The 12442-nt window shown below is 50.1% G+C and overlaps 1 protein-coding gene across 1 annotated transcript; it reads right to left on the bottom strand.

The window, feature by feature from the left end:
• Nucleotides 1-305: 305 nt before the first annotated feature.
• Nucleotides 306-2618, bottom strand: LOC122392861 (UBX domain-containing protein 7-like). The gene has a single exon (XM_043388628.1). The coding sequence runs from the start codon at nt 2519-2521 to the stop codon at nt 707-709; it is 1815 nt and encodes a 604-aa protein (XP_043244563.1). The 5' UTR covers nt 2522-2618; the 3' UTR covers nt 306-706.
• Between the last annotated feature and the right edge of the window lie 9824 nt (nt 2619-12442).

Genomic DNA, 12442 nt, shown 5'->3' on the forward strand with positions numbered 1-12442 from the left:
GAATGTGAACAACGGACTCCTGATAACTTCATGGTGTTATACATACATATCAGAACATTGCTGGTAGGTAGTAGTTTTATCTGAATACTGGTACTTTTGACACGAGGGAAAAGCGTACCCAACTTTGGTACTCCCCCTGTGCGTTGGGTATTCGAGTCGAGCCCAAATTGGGCGCAACCAAGGGCGCTACTGCGGCGGCTGAAGTCGCTGGGAGAGCGAAGGACCAGACACCTTCGCAGGACCATTCAGTCAACTGTTCCAACGGCAGTGGATTTATCGCTTCTATGCGTGTGGTACTACGACAATGTGATCGATGAAAACTTTATTAAATGAATGACGATCGCTCATAACACTTGTACTACTGGTGAAAACACGCGGCGCAAGCACCAGTTCGGCACCACACAACACCACCCCACCAACACCAACTCTGCGGAGCTCTGAAATAGGTACTGCTCGGGTAGCGATAAACCGCCATCAACATAACGTGGTATGGATGAATGCAGCACTGTCTTTAGAAACCTGGCTTAAATACGATAAAAAGGCACGCTCTCGTATTATGTAGTAGTCTTTTTTACAACACGAACAGTGAACACCCACGATCCTTTCCAGCTGCGATGATAGAAAATAACGATGCTAGGAACGTCTCCTTCGATACACAATTGACATGACAGACAAGGACGAGAGGGGCGGGATGGACAGTCTGACCCTACCGGCTCTGCACGAAGACGGTGTCGTGCGGGTGCAGGCCGGCCTCGCGCAGCGTCTGGTCGGCCCGCTCCGGTGCGGACAGCTCGCGCCGCGGGAAGGTGGCCAGCAGCACGTGCTCCCGGGCCGGGTAGCCGAGCTGCTGCACGTACTCGGTGACGCAGCGCAGCCGAGACGAGCAGGGCAGCTCGAGCTGCAGCCGGCTGCCGTCGGGTAGGCGCAGCGCCAGCGTCCACGACGGGTCGGTGGCGCTGCCCAGGTGGCGGCGCCACTCCTCCGCCGCCGCGCCGACAGACACCGGCGCACACTGCGGTCCCCGACTGCCGGCACCGCACGCCGGTTTGCCATCACCGACACCGTTTTCGGTTGGAGATTTCGCCTCTGTGTTGTCGCCCTGGGTGGTTCTGTGATCGGCGGCCGATCCGCTGCCGTTGGTTCCGTTCTCAGTCCCTGTTTTCGTCTCCGCGGCGGTCCGCTCCGGCGCCGTCTCCGCAGTGGTCCGCTCCGGCGCCGTCTCCGCAGCGGCCCGCTCCGGCGCCGTCTCCGCTGTACCGCTGCGCTCCTGGTCGGCCGGGCCGCCGTCCCCGGTCGCTCTGGGTGGCCTGTCGCCGCTCTCGGGCGGGCGGTGGGCCGGCGGCGCCGGCGACACGCGCTCGCTGCGCCGGCTCGGCGACAGCGGCGCCGAGGTCACCGTCGACAGATCGGCGCTTTCGGCCCAAAAGTCGGCGTCGTCCTCGTCCGAGTCCGAGTCGGGCACGACGGGTCGGCGCCGGCCGCTGGGCTGGTCGTGCTGCAGCGACTTCTCGATAGCCAGTCGCAGCTGCGCCTCCTCGTCCAGCTCCAGCACGCTGTCCACACGCGGCCGCTTCGGCGTCGGCGGAGCGTCCTCCGAGAACTTGTGCGCCTCCAGAAAGTCGATGAGCAGTTCGATGGCCGAGTTCTTGTCCAATTTGGACCAGGTTCGTAGCAGTTCACCTGTGCGCGGGTCGAGAATCGCGACGTAAGGCCAGCTGGACACAGGGTAGAACGTCTTGTACTTGAGTCCTTCGCTACTCTCGTGGTACACCTGCCAAAAGATGAAGTTTGCTCGTACAATGTCGCGCACCTTGTGCGAGGACCAGACGTCGCGGTTGAGGACCTGGCAGGCGAACTCCTCCGTGTTCTGCACGTTCACCATGAGCCACTTGTTGTCGGCGATGCCCTGGTCCCTGGCCGCCTGGAAGGTGCCGCGGAATATCAGCTCCAGCGGCGGCCGGAATATCTCCTCGAGCGTCTGCAGCTTGTAGCGCTCCGGGTGGTCGGCGCCGGCCGGCGCGGCCCGCTGGCTCGGCCCCGGCCCGGCCAGCTGCGACTCCTGCAGCCGGATCTCGGCGCTGAAGTCGCGGAACTTGTCAAACACAGAGTCCGTCTGGCGGAGCCGGCTGCGCCGCGAGGGCAGCGCGTAGTTGGCCGCGCTGTGCGCCGGGTCGAGCATCACCTCGGCGCGCGGCGGGATGGGCGCGCGCACGGCGCCCTCCACCTCGCTGGCCGCCGCCGCCGGCGCCGGAGAGCAGCGCTCGGCGTCCGCGCCGTTGGAGGCCGGCTCCGGCACACGCTCCGCCTCAAAGTGTATGTTGATGGCGCGCTGCACGCTGCCGCCGGCGGCGGCCAGCAGGGCGGCGGCGCGCTGCCGGTCGGCCGCCGTCACCGCCATGATCTGCTCTAGCTGTGAGTCCGAGTCGGCCGGCGGCGGCGACACGGCACCGCCTTCCCTGGCCGACGGTTTGGACATGGCGCCACCTCGAACAGTTACAGCTCCTGGAGAAAGGCAGCACATATGTCTTGACAAATAAACATGAATGAAAAATATGGGTATGGAATAACATCAGCACACCAAATACTCATATTAACACTAATCAACAATCAGAATTAACAACAAAAGCAACACAAAATGTTTGTATGAAGCATAAATACTGTCCTCCCACTCCCCCGTGCTGAACTTCAAACCCAGGGATAACAGGGAGCTTGCAGAACACGTGTCCTCCCAATACTGTCCTCCCACAGAGTCATTGGAGCCCCCCCCCCCCCCAGGTTGCCTCATATGCTACTCCTAGGTAAACAAGATTTAGATAATTGGATTAGACTGTAACTAAGCATGCACAATAAAAGATCCATATAGAACAAATTTCCATCCAAGCGTTCTATATGAGACATTTTGATTTACTGCCAAAAGTAGGCTGGGTGGACTGGGTGGGGTACACCACAAAACAGACACTGCCACATCACAAGGAATATGGACAAAGCACATCAAGGGGATATGTCCTTCACTCTTCAGCATCTAAAATAGATGAAAATTGAATTGATAGTGTGAATCCACACCAGAAAAACCATACACTACACCAGACACCTCAGGGATTCTAATGCGTCGCAATTCAGCAAGCAATTTTGCGCTGAAATGTTAGCACAACTTGCACCAAAAGTTAAAGCTTATTTGTACCAAATTTTAACCTTTTTATCATTTAAGGCTTAAGCACATGTACATGCTTATCTATCCATTCCCATACAAAATAAAAAGTTTGATATATCATAACATGGAGACTGGATAAAAAGCAAGTAAAACAATTTTTCTGCCATGAGCTCAGAGTTCTTTCAAACAAGGCCATCTATAGACTTCCAATTTAAAATGAGAGAGGACACAAGGCTGCTATATGAATATGGTATACAAATATGATGCCTTTAGGTGTACCAGGTGTAGCCTTTTGACTTAATTTTGACTCAGATAAGCACCCAATTTACGGTGGCAAAATTTGCATAAATTTCTGTGCAAAATTGCTTGCGCTGAATTTTGGCGCATGAGGGTCTCACGGGCATCCAGCGTAGTGTATGGATGTTTTCCAGTCCCAGTCTGCAAAACGTGGCAGCCAGCTCGACGAGGTGTTTGGGGCAGCCGGAATCCTGCCCCAAATGGGGCAGTTGACTTCCGGGCAGCCCGATTTCTGCCCCAAATGGGGCATCTAATCGGGGCAGGTTAGATTATGCCCTAAATGAACTACCTACCTATATATGGCATAAAAAACACACATATTAATACATTACCCGTGCAAATGCTGAAGTCGGTCGCGGTTGAAACTCTAAACAATTTTTTTACGAAAGGATCTGCTCATTGATCAAGGTTATATATAAAGCAGCTAGTGCTCCGGTTAAAATAAAATGATGATAAACCCCACGTCCGATGTCTCTCGGACGACGCAGATTCTACGTCGTCCGACCAATCACGTTCCATAACCGCAGCCGAGCCCCCGCTGACCTTGAACGGGATTGGCCGGACGACGTAGAATCTTCGTCGTCCGAGAGACATCGAACACGGGGGCAGTTAGGGTGCAAAACTGCCTCATGTTGCCATGGCAACAGCGAATCAATCTGGAGCGAGGGGCGCATTTTGTTTTTGCAGCAAAAGATAGGCGCTACCCGGACAATGCCCCAGCCCGCAATGCATAATTGAAAAACTGAAATTACACCTTGTCTCGAGGCTCGACGGTGATCAGCTAGCTTGATGGCTTGGTTCCAAGTGTGCCGAGCCGAGTGTGCTAGTCTCGTAATCTGTAGGTCGCCGGTCGCGTGTTCGCGGCATCATTTGGCCGGACCGCCCGGACGGCAACTATGTCATATGTGAGGGTTATACGGCACATTTATGAGTGTTCGATTAGGCTAGGTATGGTTTGGTTTGATTTGATTTGATTCGATTTGGTTAGGGTAGAAAGGAGTTAGCTCCGGGAGCACATTTTCTTGGTTGCTAATACGAAACACGGCGCGTAAAACATTCATAGCCCTGATGAAGGGAAGTTTGAATATGGCAGCAGTTTTAAATGACAGTTTCTGCGCTTTAGCGACGATTGTGGCGCAGCCCACTTTTTCTCGCGCGTTTCAACAATACTCCGCTTCTTTATTATTTTCTCCCGGTACCGTGTGCCCCGCCCCGGTCCGCCCCGACTGCAAACGGTCTGCCCCGGAATCGCCGAACTGTGCCCCGACTTCTCAAAAGCTGCCCCGATTTCTGCCCCTGCCCCACTGTGTCTGCCCCGACGAGATCTCGTCGAACCCTGCCACGTTTTGCAGATTTGCAAATCCAGTCTAGTTTGAATATAGTGTAGCAATAAAAGTTAAAGGGACACTCCCACCTTAACATTAGTTTTGAGTTGAGATAGCCAAATTGGTGGCCATGGCCTGCAAATACCGGTTTGGGCACTCACAACATCGACAAATGCTTTAATTCGGAGATATGGAATTTCAAACTTGCAGTTTTCGGATTCTAAGGGGCTAGTGCATTGGTATGCCCCCTTAGAATTTGTGACGTCAGCGGAGATCTAACGATTTTTAAATCTTTTACTAAAACGTTTGGTAGCACGCGGTGGTATATGCTGCTTTGCGCGCAACAAATGCCGCACTTTCAAATAAAGTCGCTAGGAACAGCGGAGATCCCAAAAAGTAAACAAAAGTAAAAGTCTAATATCTTGAAAACCGGTGAATATTTTTCGATGAAATTTGGTAGATATTCGTTTTCGCTCTTTCTGAACCGAGCGACATCACTTTCGTGCCAATTCATTAACTTTTTTGAAGGTGGGAGGGTCCCTTTAACTCTGATTATATATTATCATCTGTGCACTGTGCAGTCAACCTTCCGGTAGGCGATACCACAACTTACCTTAACTTACTTAACAAATCTGAATGGTAGATAGGTGGTATATTGATAAGCGGCCTTGCGTTTAGCTACCCTGGCGTTTAGGGCCTTGGCCTTGCGGAGGACGCGTTCTTGGACGCGTTATGCACGCATAAATGGTGTCAACTGTCAACTGTCAACTTCATTACTTTTGGGCAAGGACAATTGATGGCGCTACCACCCTTAATACCACGTGATGTTATGGTAAATGCAATATCACTATTTCTTTATTAAAAAGTTGTTAAATTTGTCACCAGCTAAATCTTGTTTTTCCAATAAATATTAATTTGTATATTCAAAAATTATTTGTTCACTTCTTTTAAGACTAAATTTTGAAACAATAAAATCAATAATGTCACATGCAGTCACTTGGCTATGACAGGGTTATTGCACGCAGCATGCTTACCAAAGTAGATGCTTACCAAAGTAGAAAGGAAAGAGGCAAAGGGAGCGGGTTGCTCATGGGATGCTGCCTCTTCTCAGTGTACGGACATGTTTATCATATCTGTTTTTGAAGGTATTGGTGTTCTTGCTCAGTACAACTTCAGATGGTAGTTGATTCCAGTGGTCCACCACTCTCGAAGTGAAGAATTGGTTCCGCCTGTGTAGCCGGTGTCTTGGCTTCTGTAGTTTGAGTGCATGTCCCCGCGTCCTCTGCATGTTCGCACCAGTCTCCATTCTCAGGAACTCCTCTCCAGCATTCACCTTGTCGAGCCCGTGCATCAGTTTGTATACCTCAATCATATCTCCCCTGATCCTTCGCTCTTCCAGTGTTGTCAGCTGGAGTTCCTTCAAACGATCCGGGTACGGAAGGTCGGCGAGTTCAGGGACGAGCTTCGTAGCCCTCCTCTGAACCCTCTCCAGCTTCATGATATCCTTTTGGAGGAACGGGGACCAGGCTTGTATGGCGTACTCCATGTGGGGGCGCACCAGAGTTTTGTAAATAGGCAGGAACATTCCCTTGTCCATGTAGGTGAATGTTTTCCTCACTCTTCCTAACATGGAGTTCGCTGCTGCTGCTGCTCTGGTCACTTGCTCTGAGACCTTGAGGTCCGGTGTAATGACGATTCCCAGATCTTTTTCTTTTGCAGATGTATCAAGACATACACCTCCCATCATGGGTATTTATTTACTTTAGGACCGGCAGCCTTTACTTTCGTCGCGAACCCCAAGTGATAGTAAGAAGCATATCACATGACATAATTTGACCTTTTGATTTCATAGCTGATAGTCATTCATGGCACAAACAAGTTTAAATGCACCAGTACAATATTTACCGTCACCGCTGTAGATCCCCACTGACTGCGTACTCCACCGGCCACGAACTGCGCTCCAAGTTTTAGTGAATACATATTTACGATGCTATTCAACTGTGAGGAAAGTGACGTCATGAAATTTCACGTCGCGAAGCAGCGGCAGTGCCGAAGGCAATGCCTTAGGAGAGATTACAGGCAATGGTAGGTCAAATATTTTTAGGTTAAGTGGTTGTGTATTTGGCTTCAGGCCGAAGGCCTGAAGCCTAATGCACAATCACTTAACCTAAAAATATTTGACCTACCATTGCTTGCAATCTATTCATGCGAGCAACTTTTTCCTTATCCCCGGGTAGGCAAATATCAGTAGGTCAGGTTAGGTAAGGTTAGGTTATGTTCTGATAATTTTTTCCGTGTTTGATTTGCTATCCTACCCCATATCAACCCCGGTTCCCAACATTTCCCCTATTTTGTTTGGTATTATGACGTCATTTTCATTGAATTAAACATGCACACATTTTTCCTTTTCGCAAATGGCAACGGCACAAACACGTTGTTTATATTTATATCCTAATCGCCGCATTCGTATAATTTCATCGGTGTACGTTACGTGACGCGGGGTGAGATGGCTGGATTTTATCAAGTTTTTGTGTGACTTTTTGCAGTTTTGGTGACAAGTAAGTATCATTTCTTGATTTAGGATGTCAAATAATGGAAGATTGTCGAAAATTTCCCTTTGAAAAAGTGTGCCGGTCCTAAAGTAAATATTTACCCCATCATGTATGTGTATCCTGGGTTATTGGACCCAAAATGCATTACTTTGCACTTATCCTCGTTAAAGCTCAGAAGCCACTTCTTGGTCCATAGTTGCAGTCGGTGGATATCCTCTTGGAGGTCGATCCTGTCATTGGGGCTCCTTATCCTCCTGTAGACTTTAGCATCGTCTGCGAAGAGCTTCCCAGATGACTGCAGACCCTCCAAGAGATCATCAATGTATATGAGAAAGAGCGTAGGTCCTAGTACGCTACCCTGGGGTACACCACTCAACACATCCCTCCATCTGGAATGACAACCTCGGACAGACACTCTCTGTTCACGGCCAGTCAAAAAATCAGTGATCCAGTATATGATTGGTCCATCAATACCCATCCGTCGCACTTTGGCTACAAGATGCTGGTGTGGGACAGTGTCGAACGCCTTGCGGCAATCCAGATACAGGGTGTCCACACAGTCCCCATCATCAAGAGCGTTCTCCAGGTCGAAAAGGTACTCTAGAAGTTGAGTCAGGCAGGATCTGTTCGAGCGGAATCCATGTTGCTGATGACTGAGCAGATTATTGGACTCAAGATGATCAACCACCTTTCTCCTTATCAACTTCTCCATCACCTTACATGGGACCGACGTCAAACTTACAGGACGATAGTTAAGAGGATCTGAGCGTTTGCCTTTCTTGAAGATTGGAGTCACGTTCGCTCTCTTCCAGTCCTTCGGCAGTCGTCCAGACTCAAGGGATTTGCAGAAAATTATGAACAGTGGCCTTGCGAGACTAGTTGCACACTCCTTGAGTACAACAGGGTGGACTCCATCAGGACCAGGCGCCGATGGAGTCTTCTGCTCCTGTAGCAAGGTCACCACCTCTCCCAGGTCGATGTTGCACTGATCCAATTTGACCCCAACAACTGGCTCCAGCTCTGGTGGTTCCGTGCCATCAGGCTTCCTGAAGACCTGTTGAAATTGCTGGTTCATAACTTCACATGTTTCCTCCATTGTTGTCGTCATTTTCCCATTTTCCTTTTTCACTGCCAGCAGTTCTTCTTTGATAGACATCCTGCTTCTTGCATATGTATAGAACGCCCTGGGATCTGACTTGATTTCAGATGCAAGTCTGTGTTCGTAGTCATATTTTGCCTGTCTAACAGTTTTTGTGGTTGCATTACGCGCTTCAATGTATTTCTTCTTGAGTCTCTTTGACTTCCTGTTCCTCCTGTGCCTGATCCAAGCTTCCTCTTTGCGTCGCACCTGATCTAGCACTTGTTTATTGACCCACTTCTTATGTCGATTCCTTGTCTTGTCAGGGTAGAATGGTACTGTTGCATCTACGATGGTGTTGTAGTGTCCCAAGAAGGTGTGCCATGCCGCATCTATGCCCTGTGCATGCATTTCTTCTTCCCATGGTATAGCATTAAACAATTCCATCGCTTCAGCGTAGTGACCTTTGTGATAATTCCTCTTCGGTTGGGCCATGTCTTGACTGATTGTCTCATTTGTCTGTGCAATTAGGAATTCAAACATCAGCACACAGTGGTCACTTCTGCCAATAGGATGCTGGTAGTGAACCTGTTCTATTTCTAGCTCCTCTTTGGTGAATACCAGATCCAAAACAGACGGCTCATCCGTCCCCCGAGACCTTGTGAAATCCCTTATGTGTTGAAACAGGAAGCAGTCCTCACAAGCATCATGGAACTTGGCTTGTTCACTAGAGTTGCTACCATTCACCTCATTCACATTCCAGTTGATTTCTCTGAAGTTAACACGCGCACTGCAGGGGGGGGATTGTTTTCAACCCCCCCCCCCCTGTGGTTTTTCGCAAATCGCGAGAAATACGCGCCGCCAAATTTAGCATACCTGTTCTCCCAACTTTTGCACACCTTGAGTAAAAATTTTGACCCCAGGTGACCTATGGTCAGGTCACCAGGTCAGGTCAAGTGACCCTACCTCGAAACGTAAATTTCGAAGTTTGCAATCCCACCAAGCCCACAGTTGTTGAGATATGATCTTGAAACCCACAGGAAATAGTAAAGTCATCACGAGCTACAACTTGTATATCTCGGAATTTTTATATCGATGACCTAAGGTCAGGTCATTTTTGCGACCGGCCCATTATAAGTCAATGGGAGAAATTTCAACTTACTCTGAATGCCATCCTATGACTTCAATACGCTCAGGATCATAGTATTACAGGTCCCTGTTGGTGATTTCACCGAAACATATCACTTATGACCTTTGGAAGGTGATCTCCAGGTCATCTTAGGTCACCTGAGGTCACCAGCGGTTTTTCTTCAATAACTTGAGATTGAATAGAGATAGAGACTCCGTTCGACGTTCATCGTGTTTTTCTCGTCAATGCGGATCGAATGATATGCAACATGACCTATTTCGGTCAGGTCATGACCTTGACCTGAGGTCAAATTTTCAACTTGACCTTTCGAGGTCATATTATATATCATTCGATGCGCCTTGACGAGCTAAGAACGATGGCGTTCGAATCGATCCTCTGTCTTGTGTGCAAGACAAGTTATTCAAGAAAAACTACCGCGAAATTCCTGTTGTGAAAATCGTAACATTTTGTCTTCGGTGACCTCTGGTGACCTCGTTTTTGACCTGACCCAAAAATGATCTTTGTATTTCTTGTAGATCTCATCTCAACCTATCCAACGCCGTTTACCGCTTGTCGCTACGTTGCGCCGTTTTCGAGATCTCAGGGGGGGTTGTTTTCAACCCCCCCCCCTGCAGTTCGTGTTCGGCTCAGACCCGCTGCAGTGCGCGTGTTAAAATCTCCACATATCAGAACCTGCCCTGAGTACTTGGCACAAAGTGTCTGAAGTGTCTGGCATACCCTTTCATTATATTCACTTATGCTGCCAGGTGGCCGGTAAATGCACGCCAAGTACACAGCTTTCTTACCAATCTTCACCTGACAAACTACTGCCTCTAATGTGTTCCAGGAGTCTTCATATAGTTGGGTAGCGGGCAAATTCTTCTTTATCATTATCAATACTCCACCTCCAAAGCCAGTGTCCCTGTCTTTCCTAAACACATTATAGTTTGTACAATCAATAAACTGGGCTGTGACACACTCTGCTGACAGTTTTGTTTCTGTTATCAGTACCACATCTGCATTGGCCTGTTCTACAATTAAACTGAACTCACTTCCCTTTACAGCATTCAGCCCATCAACATTGGTATAAACGCTTGTCAATGCGTGATTCACTCGGTCCCTTGAAACGTTATCAGTTTGCTTGCTTTCTTCCATTTTCTTACTGTCCTCATGAGCTTCCTCTTTACTGCTCCCGTGGGATGACTTTCCCACGAAAGATCCTGTGCGTCTCCCTTCCTTTCATCCTCAGCTCTACCCTGAGTTTATGTTGCTTCTCTCTCTCATCCTTGGTAAGGTCCCTGTTCACATATACATTTGCGAACCCAGCATTTCGAAGCCTCAGCCTCTCATCAAACAGCTTATTGGCCTCTTCCCTGGATTCAAACTTAACCAGCATCAGTCTTGGTTTATCTCTCACTGTCTGGTCTTCACTCTGCTTTCCCCTCAGTCGAATGACTCCCGTTATTTTGAGTTTCACATCCTCACCACACACTGCTTTGGCGATTTCCATAACCTTCTGCCTGTCTGCTTGGGACGCTCAAGCACGACACCTCGCATGACACATTGTTATTGTTTTGCACTGAAGTCTGTAATGTTTTGTTATTGTTTTATTGCAAGGCCATCTATAGATTTTATTGTTTGTTTTATTGCATTATAGGCCTGGTTTCAGGGTGTTTTGCCTATTTCCACGCGGCCCTATCTGAGAAGTGTTCTGTGCAAGACCGTATAAGAGATTCTGTGTAAGATTACATAAATCACAAAAACTTGAACTCTGAAAAATTGTGAAATTGATATTGATCAGGGGGATGTCGTCCCGGTTCTTCCCATGTATTATTCGCCAATCAGCTTAACACTACCGGTGACGTCACTGGAGGACCGCCAATCGGGGCCGGCTGGCCGGCCGGGCCCGTAGAAGGCCAAACGCAGACGTTTTCAAAAAAGCGCAAGCCGTATAGATTCAGTGGTGGATGGATTTTTGCTGTGATTCGGCTCTCCAAGAGTGCGTCAGGGTACCAGGACTTGGCCAAAGGTCATGTGAACCGGCATCTGATAAAATCCGCTCACCACTTAGCCGCCGACTTCGACCCTTCACCCCCGTAAAACACAAAAGCTTGCCGGTCATCAATCCACCTGCATCTCTGCATCTGCTTACTACCTATATCGACTAGTTACTGCAGCCGTTTTGGAGCGGCTCACGGCCGGTAACACACCGGGCGTGCGCTAGCCGCCGGTGCTAAGCGCTAACCACTGAGTGCGCGTGGCCGACTGCCGCCCCGATGGCGCTGGCCCCCGGCACCGGCGTGGCGCTGCTGAGTGCTGACCCATGGAGGGGGGGGGCTGTTAATTAGTTGAGCCGGAATTGGGATAGAAGCCGGTATGGGATTGGGATAGAAACTCAGCGAGACTAAGGGATTGCGTGGTGCCTTCGGTAGGCCCCCCTCAAAATCACCCGTGTAGGGCCCTCAGGGCCGCCGCTTATGAAACCTTTGGAGGCACTGGTGTGGGCCCTCACAGGTACCGGTGTGAGGCTCTCAGAGGCATTGGTGCGGGGCCCCCAGAGGTGCCGCTGTGGGCGCTCAGAGGCGCCGGTGAGGGTCCTCACAGTTGCCGTCGTGGGCCCTTAGAGACACTGCAGTGTGGGGCTGTCACAGTCGGGTGTGGGACCCTTAGAGCTGCTGGCTCGAACCCTTTACAGGCCGACAGGGGCTCTCAGAGACCGACAAGGGGCTCTCTAGAGGTCTGCGGTGCCTTCGGGAGCCCTGTGGAGTCCTTAGAGACCAGCAAGGTACGCTCAAACGCCAGTGGGGCCCTCAGAGTCGTCGGCGTGGGGCCCTCAAAAGTCACCGGTGAGTGGCCGTCCGATGCGCAGGTCCCGACAGAGGCCGTCAGAGCCCGCAGAGGCTCCGGCGT

This window comes from Amphibalanus amphitrite, unplaced genomic scaffold (genome assembly GCF_019059575.1).
Source record: "Amphibalanus amphitrite isolate SeventyFive unplaced genomic scaffold, NRLGWU_Aamphi_draft 000000F_arrow, whole genome shotgun sequence".
NCBI lineage: Eukaryota > Metazoa > Arthropoda > Thecostraca > Balanomorpha > Balanidae > Amphibalanus > Amphibalanus amphitrite.

What these genes read in the sequence shown, in the direction of transcription:
- LOC122392861 (XM_043388628.1), bottom strand. Translation starts at nt 2,521, where the DNA reads ATGTGCTGCCTTTCTCCAGGAGCTGTAACTGTTCGAGGTGGCGCCATG.